The sequence below is a fragment of the Pseudomyrmex gracilis genome, unplaced genomic scaffold, assembly GCF_002006095.1.
Source record: "Pseudomyrmex gracilis isolate BER0280 unplaced genomic scaffold, ASM200609v1 scaffold_6, whole genome shotgun sequence".
In the NCBI taxonomy this organism is placed as follows: domain Eukaryota; kingdom Metazoa; phylum Arthropoda; class Insecta; order Hymenoptera; family Formicidae; genus Pseudomyrmex; species Pseudomyrmex gracilis.
Window position 1 is genome coordinate 1,424,967 of NW_018020590.1, and position 24,611 is coordinate 1,449,577.

The following is a 24,611-nucleotide window of genomic DNA, read 5'->3' on the forward strand; positions in this document are numbered from 1 at the left end:
GTAATGCACATTAAATTGTATTTGCATAGCTTCGAGCAATTAATCGAACGATTTATCTTCGAAAAATGCAAAAGATCTTCTACAAAAAATATTGTACATACAATTAAAATAGAACACAAATACTTTGCACTAAATTAAAAACTGAAATATGAGTCCTACAAAAGTGCAGTTTTATTGAAGGAGACTATCGATTTCCTTGTCCACATTTGATTGAATTTGTCGGAAGATGGTGGAAAGCGGATGGATTTAATACAGGTGAAAGATCAAACGCAGGACAAGAGGCAGATAAAAAAAATAGCAAAGGAGAGTAACAAAGGATAAATAAAAATGCTAGTCGTGCGGTTGATAAACAGCTTCTTGAGTCGCGTTCTCGGTACTAATCGAAGAAAAAATATCAAGATATTTTTTCTCGCACAATAGAATTTTGAATTACTTCTCAAAAATTGCGTTTGTGCTAAAAACAAAAATGTTACTTACAATTTTGCGTTACAACTATTGCCAATGTATCCGTGTTTCATTAAAATTTTATCGTACTAGGACAACACAAGCGCGCGCTACGCGCACGCTATTATTGTTTTTATTTTAACGTGTTGTATCAGTGAACACGAACTGTTGCCACAATGACAGCTAGTATATACGTCTTACAAACTATATAATACACATGATGTCCATATGAAAGATGTCAGAAATAACGCATGATAATCAAACTCGAAAAATAAAAGAAAAAAGAGAGAATGGAAAAACAACACGTGACTAAAGTCACGTGACAAGGAAAAGAGTAAAAAGGAGAATATTATATATATTATATATAATATTCTAATATTATATATATAATATTTTATATCTACATATAACACACATACACATGTATATATCCTGATAGGAAACCATTTATACAATTATGTGACGAAATCTTGCACAAAATTGTAATTTGCAATTATACAGATATATTTTAGGAAACAGATGTAAAAACATTGATCTTTTATCAAATATTTGTAGTTGTTTCCAAAATTACTTTCCAAATACTATTTCGGCAAAAGAATAACGATATGACAAATCATTTTAACAGTAGATTTGCAAAATTAATTTCAAAAAGAAATTGTCCAATAATTAAGAAAAAAATTTCAGCTATATGTTTAAAATATGTAGAAATATAATTGCATATGAAAAATCACCTTAATTCATGTATATACTTATGGAAATGCATGCCGACTTTTTCGCAATTTTTGACAAATATTATTTACAAAATTTTATTTCGACAAAACTGTTGCGTTATGGCGAATCATCTTAGTGCAATCATTGCAAGATCGTCGTTATTCATGATGCTATTTTTGTGCAATATTTTCATAATTTGCTTATTAGGGTATATATATATATACCGTAATCACGTGAAGTCAGAGATCCCGCCGCGATCACGCGGCCGAGGTCAGTGACCCCCCCCACCAAGGCCGCGCGCCCGAGGTCAGTGACCCGCCAAGGCCGCGCGGCCGAGGTCAGTGCCCCGCCAAGGCCGCGCGGCCGAGGTCAGTGACATTACTGTAGTATGTATATAATACATATAATACAATATAAAGTATAATATTATAAATATATAATAAATTATGTGTATAATATGTATTATTTAATGTTATATATAATATAAATTACAGTCACGTTATTTTCACGTGTTGTTTTTCTACTCTTTCCTGTCACGTGACTTTAGTTACGTTTTTAATTTTCTCTACATATACGACGAACTGTCTCAAAATCGCTTTTATTATTTACTCTCTCGATCTTACCGATTTGATTCGACTCGATCAACCAACCAACCAATCGGCAACGCGGAAAAGAGGCAACAATAGGTGCGATATATTCGACTCCAAACGCGCACTTCTTGGTCCAAATGCCTTTTTTATTATATAGGAATAGGATAGGATTGTGCTAACGATTATTAAAACTTTTATTAAAACTATTATACCATAACTCATTATTGAATTTTGATAACTTGTCTTGAAAATTTTGAAGCAAGATCCATTTAAATCTTATTTTCTGAAATTACAAACTCTTGATGCGAACAAGAGAATAATAAGATTAATAGTTACCAAATTGCGAACAGTGTCGGGAGATTATATATCTTTGTCGGTATCGCGAGAGCGGAAAAAAATTCTGTAGATCTCGCAATTATAACTTTCCTCGCATTAAATAGAACTCGGACGACACTCCGGATTGTTTTCGCGAGTATAAGAGTGCGCTGACCCATTTACAATTTTTTACTGCATTAAACGAAACGCAATACACGAGCCGTGATGTCCGCTGCGATCCAAGAGTTCTCGACTAATATCGCAAAAGTTTTCCGCCTTCTATCGTCAGTTAGTTTTCCACAAAGTTTTCGCGAAGAAGATCACAAATATATTCGATTTCATGCGACGAGCGGAGCGTATAATACACGGCAGCGCAAGACCCTCTGTCGCATTCGTTCTCTCTGCTCTTTAAGCGGTCAACGTTTCTCGGGAACTGGGCGATCACGGGGGTTTCCTCGGAAAACAGGATATTTTGAGATCCTACGAGACTTCTTTCAACTAATGAGCGTCGTGCTGTTTTCCCAGTTCAAGGAAAGAAAATAAAGCAACAAGAAATTATGTACATTGCTATATATGTATCTTTTACAAAAGATAAAAATTATAAATTTTATTTAGCCTTTTATCTAAATAGTCTATAATTGCGCAACAATGAGAACAAAAGAAAATTATAAAATTTAACATTTATTCTGTGACATAGAAGAGAAGAAAACCAATAAAAAAGAAATGTTCAGTCTTTTGTTTTTTCTTTTTTGAAATGATATCAGAAAAGACATTTCCTACAAGTAAACAAGAATATGTTAAATTTTGTGAAAGGAATTAAAGATACATCAGATCGGTCGTATTTTATTCGTAACAAAGGCTGCAACGCAACGCAGAGGAGCGAAGTTTTGCACTTCTGTGGCAAGTTTCACAGAGGACGCGCCATCATCCTTCAGATCTATTCGGCGGCAAAGTTTTCGGATTGGACGATCCATTATTGAGGCTCGTTTCGTCTCTGATTCATGATTTTTTTAGAATCTCACCTAACCGCGAGCACGCGGCCCGAAGCTCCAAACTTCCGCCATCCTTCTTGCTTTTATGTCTCTCCTTACCCGTTTGGGTCGAGTCGCGTTTTCCGCCTCGGGAAAAACTTTCCGAATTGCATCGGTCCACGAGCGCGGAAACGCATCGGAAACGTACGTTTCTATTATGATAACGACGAATTATGGCCACGATAAATCGGAATTAAGTCGCAAAAACTATATGTATCAATGAACAATGTACATATATAAGAAAAGTTACACGAAATCGTGACAAGTTAAGAAATGTTAATCTCTTATTGAAGAAAATTCTATAAAATATTATGAATTGAATAAATATTTTATATATATCATTGATTATATATTCAGCCAACGCTAAAGTTTTGACGGAGTAAATAGAGAACGTCGCGTGTTTCGAAATTAAATGGGTTTTACTTTGACGGGAACTTAATTTGTACGTTAATTGCCGAGATATTTGAGAGAGATAAAACTCTATAAACTTGTTAGATTAAATCTCTGCGAATTTTCACTAGTCCGCTTCGGGCTCGTCAAAGCATATTTCCTAAACATTCGCGATAAATGACATGTATATATAATGATAAATAGTTGCGAGTTTGCCCTTTTAATAACTATAAGTAGATTAAGAAGTGCGTATATTAGTTAGCTTGCTTCGACATCAGTCTGTGCTTCCGCTCCCGTCATTAGTTCTATAAATTAATGATCGGGAGAAACGCGTTTTCGAACTGGAGCAACCAAGAAAGTTAAGTGAGCAAAGCGCGGGAAAGAAAGACTTCACGGAGGTGAGACAAAGATGTATTTACGTCAGAAAGTCGCGGAAAATATTTCGGAAAAATGCTCGTTTGCGGGACGCGAGAGAAGAGTACGAAACCGTACGAAACTTGGCCCGATGGGAAATGGCACGGTCGAGGGCTACGCCCGTGGGTCGAGAGTGCGCACGGAGCTCTCTGAATTTTCTATGGAATCTGCTAACGATAAAATACGAGCCCGACCGTTCCGTCATACTAAATTTCAGTATGTGTCCGCCCGGGCTTTCGCTCTTTCCCTATTCGGCGATGCGAATACTATCTTTTCCCAGACGAGCGAGCGAACGAGCGTGCGCCCGTTTCCACGTCGTTCGCTGGATCATATCCATCATCTTCAACGCGCGGTATTTAATTTTCATGAAAGATTCCCGGATACCGGACGTGTTCGAGGAGAAAACACTCGAGAACGGAGCGGGGGTAAGATGACTGTATCGTTTATCGCGCAAAAAAAGTAACTCCGGAAGAAAAGGCTTTGGGACGGGTAAAAGCGATTTTAAGGTATTATCCCACGGATAATTCCTCCTTCCTTGGAAAGAGAGAGAGAGAGAGAGAGATTAGTAGTAATAGTATCGTCGGTGAACGACGCGCTGTAATATATTTTGTACGGACAAACTGACAGGTATAAAAAGAAGTGCGATTACGGTCTATGAACGCTTCCTTAAACTGTAAAATTTTATCAAATTTCCGCTCAAATGAAACGCGATCAAAATATATTTATCCATATATTTACTCACGTTACGTGTATAAAAGTTAATTGCGTTATGATTAATTCTTGACGGAATATGCGACGGTTCTTGAAACAGATGTGGTTGAAATGAATCTTCTGAAATTATGTGAATGAGAATTAAAGTTTATATGATCTGAGATAAATGATCATCCTTTAAATATCACTTTTCGAAAAACAATATCATATCGTATCACGCGGTTGTGCTCTCGTTGTCGTCGTTCTATTTGTCGCATCGAGATTTAAAAATAATCGCGTTTAAAAATAATATCACCATAAGCATCATGCGAAAAACTGATGTAGACCGAAGCTCGATTATTCTCTCTGTTCGATAATGAGATGCACGTCACTCAGAGAGGGAAAAGAGGAGGAAGATCAAAGATGACAAAGCCGGTTTCTAGATGCCCCTCGGCAGTATCGGGTATTTTCGATCCTCTCGGGACTATTGTGTCGATCTTCCTTCCTGAAAGCTGACGAGTAATCACCGATAAAGGGGCTTAAACGAGAATATCCAGCGTGAAGTATCGATTTTAGCGAATCACGCAGTACTCACTTGGCCCGATGAGACGAAATTTCAGCGATTCCGACGCAGCGCGTCCTGCTCGGATTACAGGATCTATCTGCACCACTCGAAAAGCTCATTGATGATGAAAACCAGAGAATACCAGCGATATTCGCTCGAAAGTACAAAAATCGCAAATTTTACAAAATTATTATCAATATTTTATACAATTTTAATATATTGTAACGAGAAAAAAACATTTCGTAAAGCTCTTCTAGAAATTATATTTAATATTATTTTTTCTCAAGTAAAATGTATGTGTGTATAAAAATATAACGTTAAATTCGCGCAAGTGTAATTTATTCGGCCACAAATTTCTTCTCTTGTTTCTAGGTTAAAAAATAATTTTCTTTTCAAATACAACTTGAGTTAAACTAAAGAACAGATAATGTTTAACGTGACACGTGTGCGCGAGCGCGCTCACACACACAGAGAGAATACATAAATAGACAAGAGAACGATAATCAATTAGGCAGATCGAGGTCAACGTGGCCGTACGCTAAATAAGTGGCTAGCAGTATAGGTAAGATAGAGGATGAGAGATGGTATGGAAACTAATTTGTCCGTAAACGGCGATTAGACGTCCCTGAAGTGCGCGTGCGCGCGCGAAGAAGAAGAGAAACGCGCACGTCAAAATCTAAAGTAAATCCTAATCGGATTAGCATGAGTCGACTCAACGCTCAAGCAGCTTTTGTTCCCAAGTTTCAATGACGGGTTCCTTGAGGCGTGCGTCTCCTTTATCCAATGAGCTAACGACTAAGGAGCTGCTTTCTCGAGACAGAGAAAATTGCAAGCGCGAGGGTGAGATTGTGTGACGCGCATTATAAGAAGAGCGCGCATATTTCGGTACACTAACTGGAAAGAGAAACTTTTTTCATAAGCGACTCGAAATTGTGTTAACATCGAAGATGCAGCTATAAGTTGAGAAGAGATCAAACGAAAATAAAATTCAACGCATATAAAAAACCCGTGCGCAAAAGATACACTTTGATAACTGAGGATAATCAGCAAATATGTATAGAAAAAGAAGATAACCGGAACAAGAAGAAAATAAAGGATAAGAAAGAGAGAGAGAGAGAGAGAGAGGTAGGTAGGAAATGAACGTCAAATACCGCATCGAGGGATTTAGTCGTGATAGGGTTGTTTCAACTCTCGCTGCGAGAGCCGGATATACACAGCTGAGGCAATGGATCCCAAACTCCTTTCTCTCCTATATACACATATATATACTCCTTCGCAATGTCCGTTCGCTCGTCTCTTCTTCTCTCTATATCGAAGTGCCGTGTGGCTCGGAATTAACCCGAGCTCGACCGGCAAACGCGGCGCTCGCGCGCGTCGAAGCGTAAAACGAAGCGCCCGTCATCGCCGCGCCGCGGCGGCGTTTCGACGTCGATGGCTTTTAACCTGCGAGATATACATCCCCTATTCGATTACGTTCTTCTCCGCGTTCTCTGAAACCTGTTCCGGGACGAGGTACTCCCGACTTAACATTAACAACGCGAGAGCAGATTGTTTAAGTTAGCAACGAGCCGGCGTCTCATTCAGCGACTCCCCGAGTTTTGATTAAAAGAAAACAGCACCGTATCGACTGGGGTTTTAAGTCGAGTTTCGTTCTGACACAGTATTCGCATTTAATGCGCTTTCGCAAACGGCGAATCGAGCTAATCTCTCTCTCTCTCTCCTCTCTCAGTGGAGCTCGTGCAGCTGATCGATTAATTTTCTACAGATTGAAATTTACGAGTCGTGTCCTTGAAAAATTTATGAAACAAATGTAACGAGATAAATGAAAAGGAATGACTCGCACAAAGAAGAATTTCGCACAAGTAAGAATTTGTGTAACAAAATATATGTATGTGTATAATTGTCACAAATTTTCAACTATTTTGCAACACTCAATCTAAAACAATCGATCGATTCTTACTCGGACGGAATACAAAATCGGCGACCCGCGTTTTGAGTCAGCTTAATAGCTGGTCGACGGTCAAATTGGGTTAGGTGCTTCGTGAAAGCTTCTCTTCGTTACGATGCGCCATGTCGACGAACTCCTCTTCTCCTTGGGGAGATCTCGGCGAGGTATTGCTTCTATTAAGAGACAAGAGCGACGAGCCCATCTCGGACTTTCGGCGCTTCCCAGAAGCCTCTCAAACTTCTGGTTCCGCTGCACGGGCGAACCGCCGCCGGTGGATACGCATCGCTGACGATCGGAGGTGTTATGGGACTAAGTTATAAATCACTTATTAGGGTTAGCGGACTTCGAGGAACAAGGTATGTTGCTGCTTGTCACGGCAGCTGAAGAGCTTAGTAAGGCTTAAATAATTTTGACTCAGAGTATCAATGTTGCTCTAATTGCGGTAATTAAAATTGTCTGGAATATCCGTAAAACACTTTGTAGCAAAATCAGACTTATAAAATAAAATAATAATAAACTTGAGTTAATATAACAAATTGACGCGCGAGATGTAAAAATAAAATATGCATTATATAAATAAGTTGTGCATTTGAACAAAAACAAGTTAGCAAAAAAATGCGCATGTTTATACGGCTCATATAAATAACGTTGATCCCGTCGCAATTTGTTGGAACATTAATATCCCATTTATTCATGAGTTTCTCTATTTAAATATTTTCAATACACGCGACGTGTTCTCTCATACATAAGCGCGGCAATTACATTTGATTTTGCCCCGTACGTCGGATTGGCATAATGTTATTCGCCATTATGGAAACGCGAAACGCTGTTGCGTAACTTTCTACAAAGTGGAAATTGAACTTTCTGCTCACGGAGGGTTGACACGTATCTCGCATCGATTTGGTGCCGAGTATTAATTACGCATTGTGATATATCCATTCCGCGCTGTCAAGTTGCTCGCGTTATAAACGCGATGAAGATTATTTTACACGAGGTGGAATGACATTGCATCGTTCAATTGTGCGTGAAAGCTGTTCGAGAAATTCATATATGTATATATTCTCTGAAAATTAAAACAAAATTTCTGTGCCAAACTCGTTACAAGTTTGGTTATAAAAAGAAATAATTTTTATTAGTACCAATAACGGAGTCGAGAGAGAGAAAGACCTATATTAGGTATATATATGCGGCATGCAAACTATTATTCAAATAAAAATTGTGCCTCCATGCAAAAAAATAGAATAAATAACACGGAAGATTGTGAGTTTGAACGCGCCGGATAAAATTATTTCGAATGGAAATTTATTTGCGGATAAAAAGTGATATTGTCGGCATTTTAAATCAAAATTTATTCGAAAAGAAGCGATATTGATTGCAGAAAAAACTGACTAATTTTCCGATTATTAAAAAGTATATTTAATAATCGGAAACGACGAGTGACCAGTTTTACTCTCTAAATAAATATTTGATCAACCATTCGAGTAAACGAATTTTCTATTTCCGTGAATTATAGTAGTGTTTTTTATTTTTATTTTTTATAATTCTTTTTATTGTTTTATCATTGCATAATTATATTTTCCACATATAATTTTGCGTACAAAATTCGCGCGCAAAATGTAGAACGGCAAATGAGATCGGACGACTGTAATATATGATCGTTATCAGGGAAGGGGGAACTTACGACTGCAATTACCGACGACTTTGCAAATAATCCGGGAGCTTTGTTATCGGGATAAGATTCGACTTCGACGATTTAACAGTCGCGTCGACGGAAGAGCGAATCAAACTACAGACAAGCCGGCCAATCGACGGTGCTCTCTCGGCGCAATCGTTTACAGAGGATCGCTTTCAATGGTCCGCTGATTGTACGAGTGGTCGCTCGGTCTCGGATTAACGACCATTCTTGGGACCCAGGATCGTTCAATCGTAGCGACGATCGACGCCGAGTATCGGCGGCCAGGTCCGCTCGAGTTTCCCCAGTCGAGCGCAATTTTGTGAAAGTTTAACGAGCCTCGAACTAGTTCGGCGCGCGCGAAAAGTCCAAGTTTTCCTTCAAAAAAACGAAGACGGCCGCGCCGAGTCTCGAGATTTATATTGCCACAATGAAGGAGATGTCGATTCTCGACTTTTCGTTCGATGCGACCGATTTTGCCATTGCTAACGGTTGATCGTGTTTCTGTACCTTCATATATCGACACAATTACTTTTCCGAACTGAACCAAGTTTCGAGAAATATATTTGAAAATTGAGTGGCATAGAACTGAAACTCGATTTTCTTTCTCGATTAGTTGTCGAGTCAACTAATTTTCTGAGAAAAGTTCAAATACTTCTTCAAACGGGAACTATCGGACCCGATATATTGAAGCTTATTTCTCGCTGCGAAGAAACATTCGAATAGTCGCGAGATGTCATCGCGACCGAATGCTTCCGTAAAACAGTTGCCAATTGCGACTGGTCACGACTACCGCACGTCGTCGTATTCCCGGATATCGACGACGCATTAATGAACTAATAAAAAACAAACGCGTCGTAATTTTAGTCAGTACCAAGTTTTAGCGCGATTTTGCGAAAGTTTAACGAGCCTCGAGTTATCACCGTCCCGGGAAATGTCTAACTTTCTTCGGGAAAACAGCCAGGTCGATTTCTTGAGATGCAGAATCGCTGTACACAAAAAAACTTGCTTCCGTTTCTTTCTCTACACTCGTAATGGCAATTATATATCGAGTTGTTTCGCAAACAGAATTGTAAACTGCGTATTTCTTCTTTTTGTACTTTATATACGCGCGACTCGAAAGATCCATTTTAAAACATAAATAACACATCTGTTATAATATTATTATATTATAACAGATGTTATAATATTATTATATTATAACAGATGTGTTAGGGTAGGTTAGGGTTATAATATTATTATATTAACGTCGAATAGAACGTGAAAAAAGAGATAAGCACGTATCTTATTTGATATAATAAATTGAATATTTCGCTTTTGAGTGAAAGCGACGTGTTACTCTAAACGGAACTGTCGTAACGATTAAAGGCAACGTTTACTTACCGATAACGGTGAGGTTAACTTTGAAGTTTCTTGTCGGCGAGTTCCGGAAGTCGACCCTGCACCTGTAAACACCCTCATCACTCTGCTGGAGATCTAGAACAGTCAGCTGCCCCGGTGGGTTCGAACGAAAAGACGCCCTGGAGCCCCAAACGTGTGGGGCGCTCCACAGCTTTGGTTTTCCGAACTGTCGACTCCTCGCGTCGTAACTGTAATAAAAATCACAAAACACGTTCTGAAAAAATATGCTCTAAAACATTACGTGATATAAAACCAAAATTGTTTACTCTTGACGATCGTAATAAAATACAAAGTAAGGTTAAACATGAAATTGTAACACTTGTAAAATAAAGCATAAATTTTATATAAGTACAGAGTATTACAGTAAATTATCACGCTGTTGATTTAACGTCACATAAAAAGTTCCAAAGTGAGTTCTTATCGCGGAGAGCGCGTTGCACGTTGCATTTGCAGTTAGGAGTCTGTTTGCGACTGATATACTCGGGCCGAGCTTCACGAAGTGTCCTCGGGTCGTGCATACAAATCACGGGATTACCGCCGCGAAATATGTCCGCCCGCAGAGTTAAATACCGCAGTTTCGCGTGTCACAAATCGCGGGCGGCAAGTCGCGTAGTTCGCGATGCCGTCCGCCGCACGATATTCGCATTTGTCAGCGGAAACTTTTCTCCCCGAGAGATAGAGTTATTTTAAAATCTTTTCTCGCGCGCGCGAGAAGAGGAATAAAAGAGGAAGTTGAGCCGGGGCTAAATAATGCGGGTTAAGTCGGCCAGAGGGATAAAAGTAAAGCGGACGAACGAATGGTCGACGACCAAAGTACGACGCACAATACAACCCCTCCCCTCCAACCGTCCCGCGGCTTTTATCTGGCTTCGGCCAATTTTTCACCGAACTTTCGCAATTCGTCATAGTCGAGAAAAGCCCGCGGAGGCGAAGGGCTCTTCGCCATCCCCTCTCGAAGTCGCCCGGGTTCAAGAAGACCCAATACAGACCGAGAGAAGAGTGCACTCGACCGAGAGAGTCAGATAACCTCTTACTTCCCAGGTCGGAGCTTTCCGGAGGCGGTATTAGGTCTCGCTAAAAGAAGAGCGTGCTATATTGTTCGCGTTATGACCTACTGAGTAGCGCGCGATTACAGCGCACTGACTAATTTGATTTGTTCGATTTATTCGTGTCCAATTTACTTGTTCTATGAAATTCAACTTCCTCTATTTTTCCATTTTACGAAAAAAATGTCTATATATAATTTCTATAAAGAAATATTAGTATATTTTATCGAGTCTTGACAAGTTCAACACGCGCGCAGAAATATCAAAGTGTGTTTTTAAATAAACACAGTCTTAACTCGATGTTAAGAATTAATTTCACTATTCTCACAACAGCGAGACGTATTCTCAGTTTCATTACATGAATATCAACTGCGACGCAGGTGCATCCTGCTTCCTGAGGCTGTCAATTATCAGCGGGTCAGACTGAGTACGCGCTCGAACGTAAGTTCGTAAGTCTAATCGAGCGAGGTCGAGTCACGGCAAAGTTGGCGCGATAAGACGATCGGCGCCCGGGTGCCCCGAGAACAACGACAAAAGTTTTGCTGTTCTCTCTCTCTCTCTTTTTTTCTCTCTCTCTTTCTCTCTCTTGCACGCGCTCGTGTTCTCACAACTGTCAAGACAAATTGGATCGGTTTTTAATGAGCACAATGACGTCGTCGAGTAGGAGTAGGTAAGTAAAGACTCGATCCGCAAAATTTATCAAGCGCAACACACATCTACGCCGGCAAACGCGACGTCGAGCCGTCAAGCGTTGTGTCGCGCTTTTCTGATTTACGCGGTCTACATGAAATTTAAGGGGGAACCGCCGACACACGTCGACGGTAAAAAGATCTAATTGCGACGGACGGCTGCTCTCCATGGCCGGACGAATAAATTCCCTCGTGGGAAATTTTATTTGCGAAAGTCGGCCACGTTGTGTCGCGCAGATAATTAACCGTGAAAGCGAATTCTTGCCAGAGAAAGATATTTTCATAAATATCGCGTTTTAAAATATTTGCTGTAGTTATATATAAAAAATAAATACCAGGATAGAAAATTATAATTTATAGTTATATAGTAGTTACAAATTATTCATTTATTTTTTTTATGATCGTTCGGGAAAAAAGTTCATGCTGTATTACTTTGTAATTTTTTAATTTTAAAGATATACATCTCTCTCAACCAAACTTTTTCATATTTTACTTCATAACAATCGTAATATGTTTTATTCCATTAAAGCTTTTTCCATCTTATGAAGTGTATGGAACAAAAATGTACGTGCATAAACATGCACATTTATTCCAATAAGAGTAAATTGAAAAAGAGAGAGAGAGAGAGAGAGAGAGAGAGAGAGAGAGAGAGAGAGACAGATGATATTATAAATTATTCATCTCTCAAGAGAATTAAATGAAAATTACAAAGAACGGTATAAAACGTGACACACATATACAAAATCTATTTGATTAATATAAATTTATTATTATGTGAAATAAAGTTAAAAGAAAAATCCACATAATTCGTGCAAACTATTACATGCAAATAAATTATACGTCTGTGTATATGTGTGTGTATTCATATGTAATACATTATACACAAAGAGGACTCTATTTTTTACAAAAATTAACAAGTCAAAGAGAAATTCCATCAAATATTTAATGAAAACTACACACAATTATGATCGTAATGCCTGGAATTTTGTCGCACTTTAGAATGTCGTAAGCATTTTTCAAATTATCATCCAATGTAGGTTTAATTAATACTGTCGGCTATTCGTTGCTTTCCGTCAAAAACAGCGACTGCGAGCAATAAGGCACGTCACGATCGCATAAATCCCGTCATCCGCTTTGACTGCGAGTATTTTTCGACATGTTCTACGTCCAGATTGTCGAAACTGCATTATTAATTCAGTCCGATTGCGAGCACATCCATTGGGGCTTTGATGAAGCTTTTCTGTGGAGTGCGTTTTTATTGCACCAACTCATGGAAAAGATTAATTATTTCTAGAATAAATTTAAAAAACGCCAGTTGCGTTTCAAAAACAAACGTTTTCCACCGACACACAAATGCAATTTTTATATAATTTCAAATATTTTTTTTAATTCTTACATTTGAAATATTACACATATACAGATGTTTGATTTTTCGAACACCTATGTTTTACTATTACTTTGTTTTTATTTGAAATCTTTGTAAACTTAGTATAATAATACACTACCGCTTGTTTGTCATGAAAAGATATATTACGAGATTAATATATTGCAACGTTACTTTATCTTTTATTTTACACCGTTAATACAGCAAATTTTTATAATTTTTCGGCAAGATTAGATAGCTCCAATCGGTAACTGAGAACGAGTATATTCAGAAGAATCGCCATCAGGCAAGAAATTGGAAAACTGAGGTAGACTGGAAAGACAAATAGAAAATGGAATGGCGCGTTGGCAGATGGCCTCTAAACAAATTAAAATAATTGCCGAGTCCCGGAAACTGCGCACCGTTGGTCTAAAAGAAAGTCTCCCATGAATACGGGCGACGCCGGAGAAACGAATGTCGCGCGGAGGAAAGGGTGAGTGGGTCGTAAGGGGACTTAACCACTCTCGGGACTCTTAAAAGGAGCTTAACTTCGCGCATAAAATTAAAGCATTGTAATTGCAGACGGCATCGCCGCTGTGGCAGCGCGTTTCTATCTTTTTTTTCGTCCTCGAATCCTTCCTTCATTCACGTTCTTCCGTTGACTCCGTTTCCTCGCAAAGAGGGTTCTTCTTAGTCCTTCAAACCGACTCCGATAACAATCACGCCCTTTTGCTTCACGACAGAATATAATTTGCCGCGGCTAACTTTGTTACGCGCTGTCAGCGCGTAGATGATAAAATCATTGTTAATTGAGTTTAAATATGCGTGTGTGTAGAAAACATAATTATTTTGATGTGCAATGTATAGTGCAATGGTTTATTTTTTACGCAACCTATCTACAATGTCATTTAGCATCAATTTACTTATAATTTTGTTCAGCCTTCTAATAAAAATACTGTATGTCTACAAAAGAAAAAAAAAATATATATATATATATATATATATATATATATATATGGTATATATATATATATAAATTGAATGTCACTTTTACAAGAGGTTTTTTAGTAACATTTGCAAAACTTTCAATGTGCGCATTAAATGAATGTAAGATTTTGTCAGCAAAAATTTAATTTAATTGGACCGCCAACTCTTTTCGTAACTTTTACAGGGAAGTTAAATAGGAAAATAAATATATTAGGTATATTCTCGTATTTAAAACAATCCTGTTACAAAAAACTACACTTAACAATTATGATAAAATTCCGTTTTTATTTTTTGAAAGATAAATCTTTTAAATTTCCGCATATAAATTTTCCAAGTTTCTCATGCTTTATTCTATTTGATTTGTCAAGTAATAACATACCGTTTTATTCGATATTCCGGTAGAAAAATAAAAGCGCAAGGGAAGTTAAACGCACCGCGAAACGGTGTATTGAGCAGACAAAAACGCGATCCGTTCTGCTGGTTCGTCCGTGAAATCCGTATTTTTACACAGGGAAAATGTAATTTTCCCGGGGACAACCCCTGGATACGCTTCGTGTGCGGAAGCTTCTCCCGGATGATGATGATAATAAAATGATTTTTTATTGCAAAGCGATAGTACAAACAGACCAGAGACGAAAATCGTGTGTCACAAGCTTCTCTCTCACATGTAGATCGCATTAAATGAATGAAGCATTAAATAAATCTTTCGCGATAAATCTATAATAAAATATGCGGTTTTTGGTGCAGAAACTGTTTAAGTCGTCTAATAACGTAACCGCACCACTGTATCATGAGAAAAGCGTGGTAAGAATCATCGCCGTAAAGACTAAGTACTTAATGAAGACGTAATTAATTACATGAGAAGTAAATAAGCTTCATGTGTATAGAATGTCACAGAGCTATAGTTTTTAATTTGTTTTAATTACTCTTGTTAATCAGTCTATTTTGATAACAAGTTTTTATATCGCGTCATTTTGAAGTCGCTTTTTATATTAAGACAGCGAGAAAACCGAATTTTTTCCGCAAAAAAAAGCGGATGCGTAGTGCGTTTTAATCCGCTTCCGAAAAAGCTTACACGCACTCAAATGTGATTGGTCGCATTCAGTTTCAAAGCGGACTTCACCGACGATCTCGACGATAGATTCCGCTGCGTCGGACGGTAACGATCTGAACGAGAGACGTTTTCGGATGCGGAATCGTCGCTCGGCTCTCCATATCCGATTTTGATCCGCTTGGAATGGCTGTCGGTCGTAGAGGAACGCCGGCGGCGGCCTGTTTCGCCACATAACCCCTCTCCGTTTTGGTATATTTCACGTTCTCCATTTTGCCGAACCCTTCGCGCGGTCGACCTATCGTAGCCGATATCCCTCTATTCAAATACCATTGTGAAACCGCTCCGTCATTATTCTTCCAAATAGAATTCATGCCGCGCTATAATGGAACAGAGATATCAATCGGATCGACAAGGATATAATATCCGATTACAGATCCACAAAATGGCCCACCCGCTCTACGATGGCTCTCCCTGTAGTTAGAGATACACGTGTCCTCCAGTCTGCGCGTTACGTCGCAACTGGCTGATACACTCGAGCAGAAAATCGAGAATTGGTCGTTCGTCTCGCGAGTATTTCCGATAGTTCTCGACAGCCGACCGCTTCCTCTTCCCTACTCCCTTCGATCTCGCGAAGAAAAAGCTTGAACTGAACGAACATTCAATCCTATTGTGCATATAAAGAACGGATTCTTTCTATCAACGGTGTTCCATTATGGCATTCCGCATTAGTCACTATTTTACAAACTTGGAAAATCTCTTTAGAAATCGAGTACTTCAATCAAGATTTAATGTACAATCAAATCTTAGCCGAAAAAAACATCGCCGTTCCGCCGATAAATTAATCAAAACTTTTGTACATGACAGACAAAAAAAGAAAAAAGCTCGCTGTTTTGCAAATCCGAGAATAAAAGTGTGTTTACGCATTCGCAAAGCATTGTACCCGTCATGAAAACCTACGCGAAAGCGAGATTTCCGCTAGTTCGGAAAAGTCTCCGTCTGAAGTCGTATTTACGAACATAGCGCTCGCGTTCATTCATGTCGCGAAATAACAAATATCATCAACGTCGACTTAATTTCTCGCCACGCTTACAAACACGCCGCGATATGAAAGAATCTGCAAGCGTGGCGAACGCGGAACAAAAGAGATAGAAATAAAACAACGCGGAAGACACGGCGCCAGAAAGGAGTATTGATGACAAAGAAGTCGCTGCTGGTTGTTGTCGCTATTTTGAAAAGGAGAGAGAAAGAGAGAGAGAGAGAGAGAGAGAGAGAAAGAGAGAGAGAGAAATGATCGGAAAGAGAATTGTTCACAATATGCGCTCGTTTTAGGCAATTTCGGAAAACAGATCATCATTCTGTTATGTCGTGCGTCGCGTTTTTTGCTTAGGATTCATCGAAACACTTGAAAGTGTCGACTGCAAATGTTTAAAACTCACGTTGTATCAAGCCGTGTGATTAAAAAAAAAATTATCCCTTGTGAGTCAACTGTCATGATCTTTGTGGATGATAAACGAGTGAATTGATTTTCTTCTGAAAGGAGAAGATTTCCCTCCGAAAGCGAGCGTCCTTGATGAGTCTGACGACGCAAAGGCTGTTACTACTGTCACGACAGAGAATACGACGCAGTCTTAGCGACGGTTAATATTTACCGTCTTCTACGGGTTAATTTGGCATAGAATAGTTACAAATGTTATTTAGTCTGGCGTTGTTTGTCTTAAGAATAAATTAGTTATTCGCGAGGAAGTGTATAAAGGAGGCGTTGTCATAAAGCGAAGCTTCACGGCTATTAGTGTGCAAAGACAAGAATAAATGTAATTTAAATTTGTCTTTGTATTTTTTCCGCAGATTTTATGCTATTCATGGTATCTCTTTTGTACTTTTGAGATGATCCTTTTTACATCACAATATATTTTATTTTCAGTTTTGTATTTTTTTGCAACAAATTGTAGTAGAGATTAGTACGCGTTATAATGAGCTATTTGCGTAACAGCGTGTTCTTTTATGTTTACTATAAAACTGACGAGATCAGAGTAAATTACGCATAAAAAAAGTCAGAAAAATGACATCCGCGCAAATTGAATGGAATGGAAAGGCAAATGGGTAGTTGCGGCAAAGTGGATTAGCGCGCGTCGCGACGAAAAGAAATTTCCGGACGATATATGATTAGGCCAAGTTAGCGGCAGGTGCACAGAAATTGTATGTGCGCGCGACAACGATGTTCAACGAACATCACGGTACATAATTCTATCGCGTCGGGGAATGCTGAATGGATGTTCGAATCGAATTCCGACCAAGATTGCGGGCGGCAGTCGCGTACCAGACAATTGGCGGGTCTATTTACGACGTCGGTCCGGGAACGCACCGAATGGGGCAGCTAGAATTATTGTATTAAGGTGGGAGACGGCAACCAGAAAATGTATGACGCGCACATTGCCCTCTTTTGTCGCAAAAGCTGCGGCATAGACACAGAGAGAAGAGACGTACGTAAAGCATAAAGAGTTCGCAAATATACGAGTTTCGCGAAGAGACGAAATAAGGCGCTCACTAATAAGTAGATTTGACAAATCTCTCTTCTCGCGTTTACACAGACAGGTTTTAGAACTTATTAACTTTATTTTTTCTCTTTTATTGAGAAATATGTTCGTGATATTAAATAATCTCTAAGTATCCTTTCGTAAAAGAAGGAGCTCGAAAAAAATGAAGAGCTTTAGTAAATTAATCAGAATGCAGATTGCACGGGCTTTGGTCGCACGTCAGTGCGTCTCCGTAAGTTTCATGAATAATACGCATCTAATAACCACGGCTTTTCGTTAGTCTCGCCGTCTTTGTGACGGAAATGTAACACTGAGTCAACGTAAATAGGTAAGGGATAGTTTATTATCATCTGGGAACGCGCTCTTCTCTTCTTTGTAAGACTAGTACAATAGTATAATTTATATGTAAATGTAATTAAACCGACATCCTTGCGCTAAGCGTCTGCAGAAGATATTTATTGAGCTAAGAGAGCGAATCTTTCACCGACAATCGGTCGAGAGAAATTTCATACAACCGTGCCAATATTTTAATCAAAAACATACGAATGTGTTGAAGCAAATTTCTTCTCTTACTTATCTCCTCTGCGACGTCAAATTAATAAATTGCCAAAAAGCGAGTTTTCCGTATCGTACAATGCACATATAAAAGCAGGAAAGACGAGACAAGAGAGAACACGGACGCGAACGGGAAAACAAGTGCGCGAGCTAGTGCGTAAGAGAATAATGCGCGCGTGACGGTATTCGCTAATTAATTATCTCAACTATATGTGACCCGGTGGGAAAAAAATTCATATCTCTGTGTACGACCTATGCGCTCGCATTTGTATCCGCGGGGAGAAATTTATTGCAAGAAGCGCGGCGTTGAAACCACACTCGGGTCGCTATAGCAACGACACTGTCACTTTTATCATATCCGTTGCTTTATACATGGCTCTCCTCGCTAATTATTATAACATAAAAACAAACGTTATAAAAAATCATATATTTGCCAATATTTTAATGAATGTTTATATTAATTAATTAAGAAATTAGCGCAATTTCAATATATATAGTCTTCGTGAAATATTAATTCATATTCAGCGCTTCACTCAAAATAATTAAGTATTTTGCAAAAACAATATATAACGCTATGTGTTCTAATATTCTATATAAATAATTTAATATTCTCTAATTTTCTAAATTTATGTGCATTAAATCAAGATAGACTATATATTGTGATTAATGCTCACTCTCTCTTTATTAATTATCTCAAGAGGATAAGTAGAACAAATACTAAAATATTTTCCATCATATTGAAATATAACGTTTTTGCGCTTAATTTTTATTATCATACAAATGGAATTATAAAAATGTTACAAGCTCGCTGCAAAGATTTCTTTGGTCGTTTCGAGAAAAAAATACGAAGTTTCTGCGTAACGTCTTTAATCCGATATAAAAGGTACTAGGAACATTCTTCTCCTTTGATCATCGGTCGTGTCGGCGAACGACTTTCTCTTCGAGTTCCTCCATGTTGCCGAAGGGCGCAGTTTTAGAAAATCGAAAATTGGGTTATTCGCCGGAGCTCGGAAACATGGAACAAAGAGCGGGAAGAGTCTCACCAGGTGGATCCTACCTGGCGGAGGATCGCTTCAAAGACCAAAGCTATATGAGAAAAGTGATGTTCATTTATTGTCGAGAAAAACAGTGGGGTCCTTCTTCTTCTCCAACACCATTGTTAGGGTTATGAGCGGATATCGCGATTGCTATCGAAGACAAAGATGATGATAATGACTCCGAAGAAATCAAAATAGGGAAACGACGTCCAGGTATGACGAAGACAAACGCGCGGATCGTTCCGGCGTTACGAGAGTAATGGTCGTCATTCTGATGTGTGACGTGATGTGGCTGACGAAAACAAACCGGCTCCCATCCTCGAGAGAAACGCGTCAAATTTTACTGCCGTCAGTCTTAATATTTCAATACATATCAGAGAAGCAAAAAAAAACACACAATAGTGGTAAAAACTAATTGTCTTGTAATGTTTATAAATGTGTGCCTTAATTTTAAAGTTAATACAGTAATCTCTCTCTCTCTCTCTCTCTCTTGCTCTCTCTCTCATTCTATCTCCGAGAATTAACATTTTGTCATTAGTAATATTTTTACTACGCATACGAATTAGCTCTGCTTGTTTGAAAAATTCAATTATCATAAGTACCGAGTTTTTGAAACCATGTTCGCGTATATTATAACTTCTAACATCATTAATTCAGAATTACATTAGGATTCGGATTTCAAAGTTCCGTCCAGTATTAGTTCTTCTCTCGTAATAATGGCGATGTTAGAAACTCGGTTAAACAAGCTACAAACACGCGAATAAAAAAAAATAAAGAGAGCAGCTCTTTTGTGTCGCGTATCCAAGAGCTATCAGCGCTCGATAAAACGCGTGACTCTTGCTTTCGAATTGGGGGTGAGACGCAGCGCGCGTTTCCGTGTTTCACGTAAAATATCGCGTGCAAACTACTACGCTGTGTGTGCTCACACATACGCGCGCGAGTACTGCCGCTGTTTTCGTGTAAAACTCCGATGTACCATTTTTCTCGTCATCTCACCGCAGCTAAAATGCTTGTGGTGAAAACCGGAGATAAACACGTTTGAATTCTTGCCAGCTGTTCATCGTTGCGATGTGTATGCGTTAAAATATATATATATATATATATATATATATATATATATATATATATGTATATATGTGTATGGCCGAGATACGCGCTTTGTCAGATCGCGCGATCGCGGTATTATGCGAGAGTGAAAGAATCGATTTGACGTTCGTGCGGATTGACATGCGCTTCCGTAATGCGCGTCAAGCCGGTTGCATTTAACGTTTATCGACGGGAAATGCGACGAAAAAGTTGACGAAGCAACGCATATACGAGCAATGTCTCTTTTTTTCTCTCTTCGATTTCTGTCATTGCGCATTCAAAACGTTGATTGCATTTTCTGAAGACTCGCCGACGCAAACGTCGTCAACCGGATTACAATAGAACAAAGCGCGAGGAAAGCGTACGTCGCGAGTCGTATCTTTAGAAAAGAAAATTTTCAAATAAAAATTTTCATGCGCTGTGACTCTGTATATAGAAATTCTAAGTTTTAAACTCTTTACTTTGAACTTTCTCTCTCTATTCGCATTTCTTTGAGGACTTCCGCTCTCTACCATTCTGTTTTCTATCATCCTGTTTCAACTTTCGAACTTCCGTATCGATTCGAATATGGATTTGTTACTTAACTTTCGGAACATCGGCTAACGGGCTCGCCGCGTTAATGAGCGATAGCAATACATGTCAAACCCGATTTTATTGTACGTTTCTCGTACGCACTTGTACGTGAAGCCGCGCGGCCAAACGCGTAGGATCAACAGTGCGCGCGTTGCAGCAGCGAGCCGTTCTGTGAACGCGCGTAAATAGGTCGCTACATCATTTGCAGTCTGGGAGTCGGGAATTAATTTCATACTAAGCGGCTGCGCGCGGAGGATTATGATATCGCAAATTGCAAATACTTGATACGATCGTGGGACGCGGGAAACACGACCGTACGTATGATTTATCGAGCGCGCGCCGCCACACCAGCGCGTCGACTCGCGCGCCCCAGCTCAGGATTGACATCATTTATTAGACGTAGGAAACGTGCGCGCATTCGCCGTTGGAAACCGCAACGATCGCGGGACGCAGCTGTAATCGAGGTCGTCGACCGGTCGCTATATTCATTTGTCGATATAGTTACGGTGTGGATCATCGGAGCAAACGGTCTCTCTCTCTCTTTCTCTCTGTTATCGCTGCCGTTCGACAATGGTCGTCGAATGCGGTCACCGCCGCAATAATGATTGAATGTCCGCACCGGACCCGGTACCCGCGGAACTTCAATCACGTAGGCTGCGCACCCATTACGACGTCTTTGTGGTGTCCAACGAAACTGCAATCGGTAACAGCTCGCTGCCTTTGTTAGGTCTATTGATTATCCCATAAACACGTGTATGACGTTCTTATCGTGCGTCTTATTAACGCCTGATCTGATAACAATACGGTTCCTGCAAAGTCGGGTTCTTATATAGTTGAGCGAATTAATTTCAAGTCGGTTTGGGATGATTAATTTATGTTTCGTTTTACATTGTAAACTTATTACTTACTATATTTATATGTCAAAAGTTTAGAATAAATGTTTATCACTTTAACGTGTCGTATGTATAATTTTATTTAAACATTTTCTCGCGAGAGAAAGACAAGATTTTTTTCAAAAGATTTTATTCATATATTTTTTCACCGACTGGAGAATATAATCAATTTACAGATCCTTAACTCGCGCGGTTTAGAGAAGCTTATACGATTACACTTTGAGCCATTTCTATCTCGGTTATGGCAAAATCTATGTCGCACACCGAGCGCTCGCATACTCGGTGTGCGGTCGGTCCGTAGTAATAGTAACCGGGCATTGGAATCCGCCAGTGGTCGAGAAACGACTATGGTCGGACTGCGGTGCTCGTCCCCTTCGCTCGCTCTATGCGGTATTAACTTCTATAGAAGTTAGACCTCTTATTATAGTCAGAGACCAATCGAAAATCTATTAAAGTGTTCAATGTTGCCCATAGATTTGTACATCGATTTCATACATATATATATATATGTCAGCTGTAATTACTGTCGGATCTATTTCTTGTCGTAACACTCCTAACACTTTTAAAATCGATAAAGAATTAATTAAACGAGAGAAATATGTTGGCCATATTTTCATTATTTGAAAATATCAATGTCATAGCGTTAGTTTAGGTTTCTATTGTCACGATTTTATCGTAATTGACTTCAGAAGTGGCAGAGATGATGATCTCTTTGTTTTCACGCGGCCGCGATTCAGTTTCCCGGTCGGGAACGCGGTCGGCATAGTTATTTTAATCCGCGCGAGCGTCAATAGGAAGGATAACGACGCGTAAAAATCGCGCGTAATAACGACGGCACGGTTTGCCTATTCCAGCGTATCGCGACGAGAAATCCGCCATTATGTCGCGTAACGGCGCGAACAATGGCGTGATAATTCCAGCCGGTGGTACGCATCCGGTCACGTGCGACACCCTCGCAGGTCCCTGCGCACACGCACATCTAGTAACACGTGTTCGTCCGTTTGCGTCATGTAAGTCGGTCACAATAGGGAGACGAGAAAGTGAAGGGACAATTGACTAGTCGTCGATCGAGAACGTTTCCGCATAAGGTTGCGTTTAACTGATTGCAGCACCGGTGACACTTCGCGTCATAAGCAGTATCAAGCGACGATAATCTCTCTTTGAAAATGACTTGATGACGCGGTTAGACAAAAGATAAATTTGTTGCGTTTTGTTAAGTCGACGCGATATTTTCTAAAGAATAAGTCTCTCTATTTACACACATGTAAGGTAATTAAAAAATATAAAAGTAATAAAACCAAAATACTTTGCTATTAGCTCATCAATTTCTCTTTGTTAAATTAAACATGCATCATTTTCCTAATTTTAATCCTACAATAATACAGTTTAAAATCAATAATAACACAAAGATATCTCTCCAACATAAACGTTGCAGAGCGCGATTGAATAGCAAACTTGATGTAATTGTAGCAGCGACGAGACCGTTTCCGCAAGATTCGGGAGACACCGCGCGCGCGTCGTGGCGTTAACACCTGGCGTCAGCGCCATCAACGCGGTAGGACGATCAGCACTTCTGCGTTCGATGGGAAGAGGAGGAGCATTCGCAGCTGCACGCCGCGAAACTCGCTAAGTTTCACTCGCGCACAATTGATCTAGTCAGCGCCACAAGGAATTACGCGGAATTCGCGATCGCGCGCGGAAGCTTGGCGATCTCGCTGATGAAGGCTGCAATAACGCACAAGTATACATAATCGTGTACTATACTCAAGAGAGAGTAGACCGACGTTTGCGATAGACGACATTTGCATATAGGTACAAATGCGCTAGTATTCTATGTAGCTTATTATGTAGCTTTGTATAAAGCTTGTGCGCTTTTTTTTAAATAGAATGCTAATGTGATACGACAATGATAGTTTTTTTTGTACTCAAATGCTCTCATTTAACTCGAAAAATTAACTTAACCGTCTTTTTTACGCTCATTTGACTTGACAAACAACAAATTTTTAAAAAGCAAATTGTTGCTACCGCGCATAACGATAATCCACAACAAAAACAAAATTGATAAAAGAATGCACAAAAATAACAAAAAAATAATTAGTCGCGAGACAAGCTGAATGAGAAAACGCGTTTTTGCGCGAATTAGTGTCCAACTGGTACATTAATAACGTAATTACAAGGTGTTTTGTTTTTATACGAGCACAAAACAGGCGCGTGCTATGCGCACGCAATTATTATTTTTATTTTAACGTGTTATGTCAGTGAACACAACTTGTCACCACGATGACAGCTAATATATATGTCTTACAAAAACCATAACATACACATATGAGAGAAGTCAGAAATAATGCATGAACATCAAACTCGAAAAATAGAGAGAAGGAGTGAAAAAACAACACGTGACTAAACTCACGTGTCTTTAAAATGTTATTACAGTAAGGTCACGTGACAAAGAAAAGAATAAAAAAGAAAATATTATATATATTATACGGTAAATATACAGGGTGTTTCAGAACTATGGGATCAAACTTCTAGGGGTTATTCAGTGCAACAGTAGAAAACATTTGAGTATAGGGACCCATGTCCGGAAAAGTGTCACTACCGCACTACGGCCCTAAGACGCGTT

At 39.2% G+C, this 24,611-nt stretch overlaps 1 protein-coding gene across 7 annotated transcripts in view; it reads right to left on the minus strand.

The window, feature by feature from the left end:
* Window positions 1-24,611, minus strand: part of LOC109858466 (nephrin-like) — a 174,383-nt gene that overhangs the window by 108,935 nt on the left and 40,837 nt on the right. For all 7 annotated transcript variants that reach the window (XM_020435761.1, XM_020435771.1, XM_020435751.1 and 4 more), the window contains one exon: window positions 10,154-10,359. In XM_020435761.1, coding sequence (XP_020291350.1) covers window positions 10,154-10,359 — 206 coding nt within the window. The remainder of the gene's footprint in view (window positions 1-10,153; window positions 10,360-24,611) is intronic.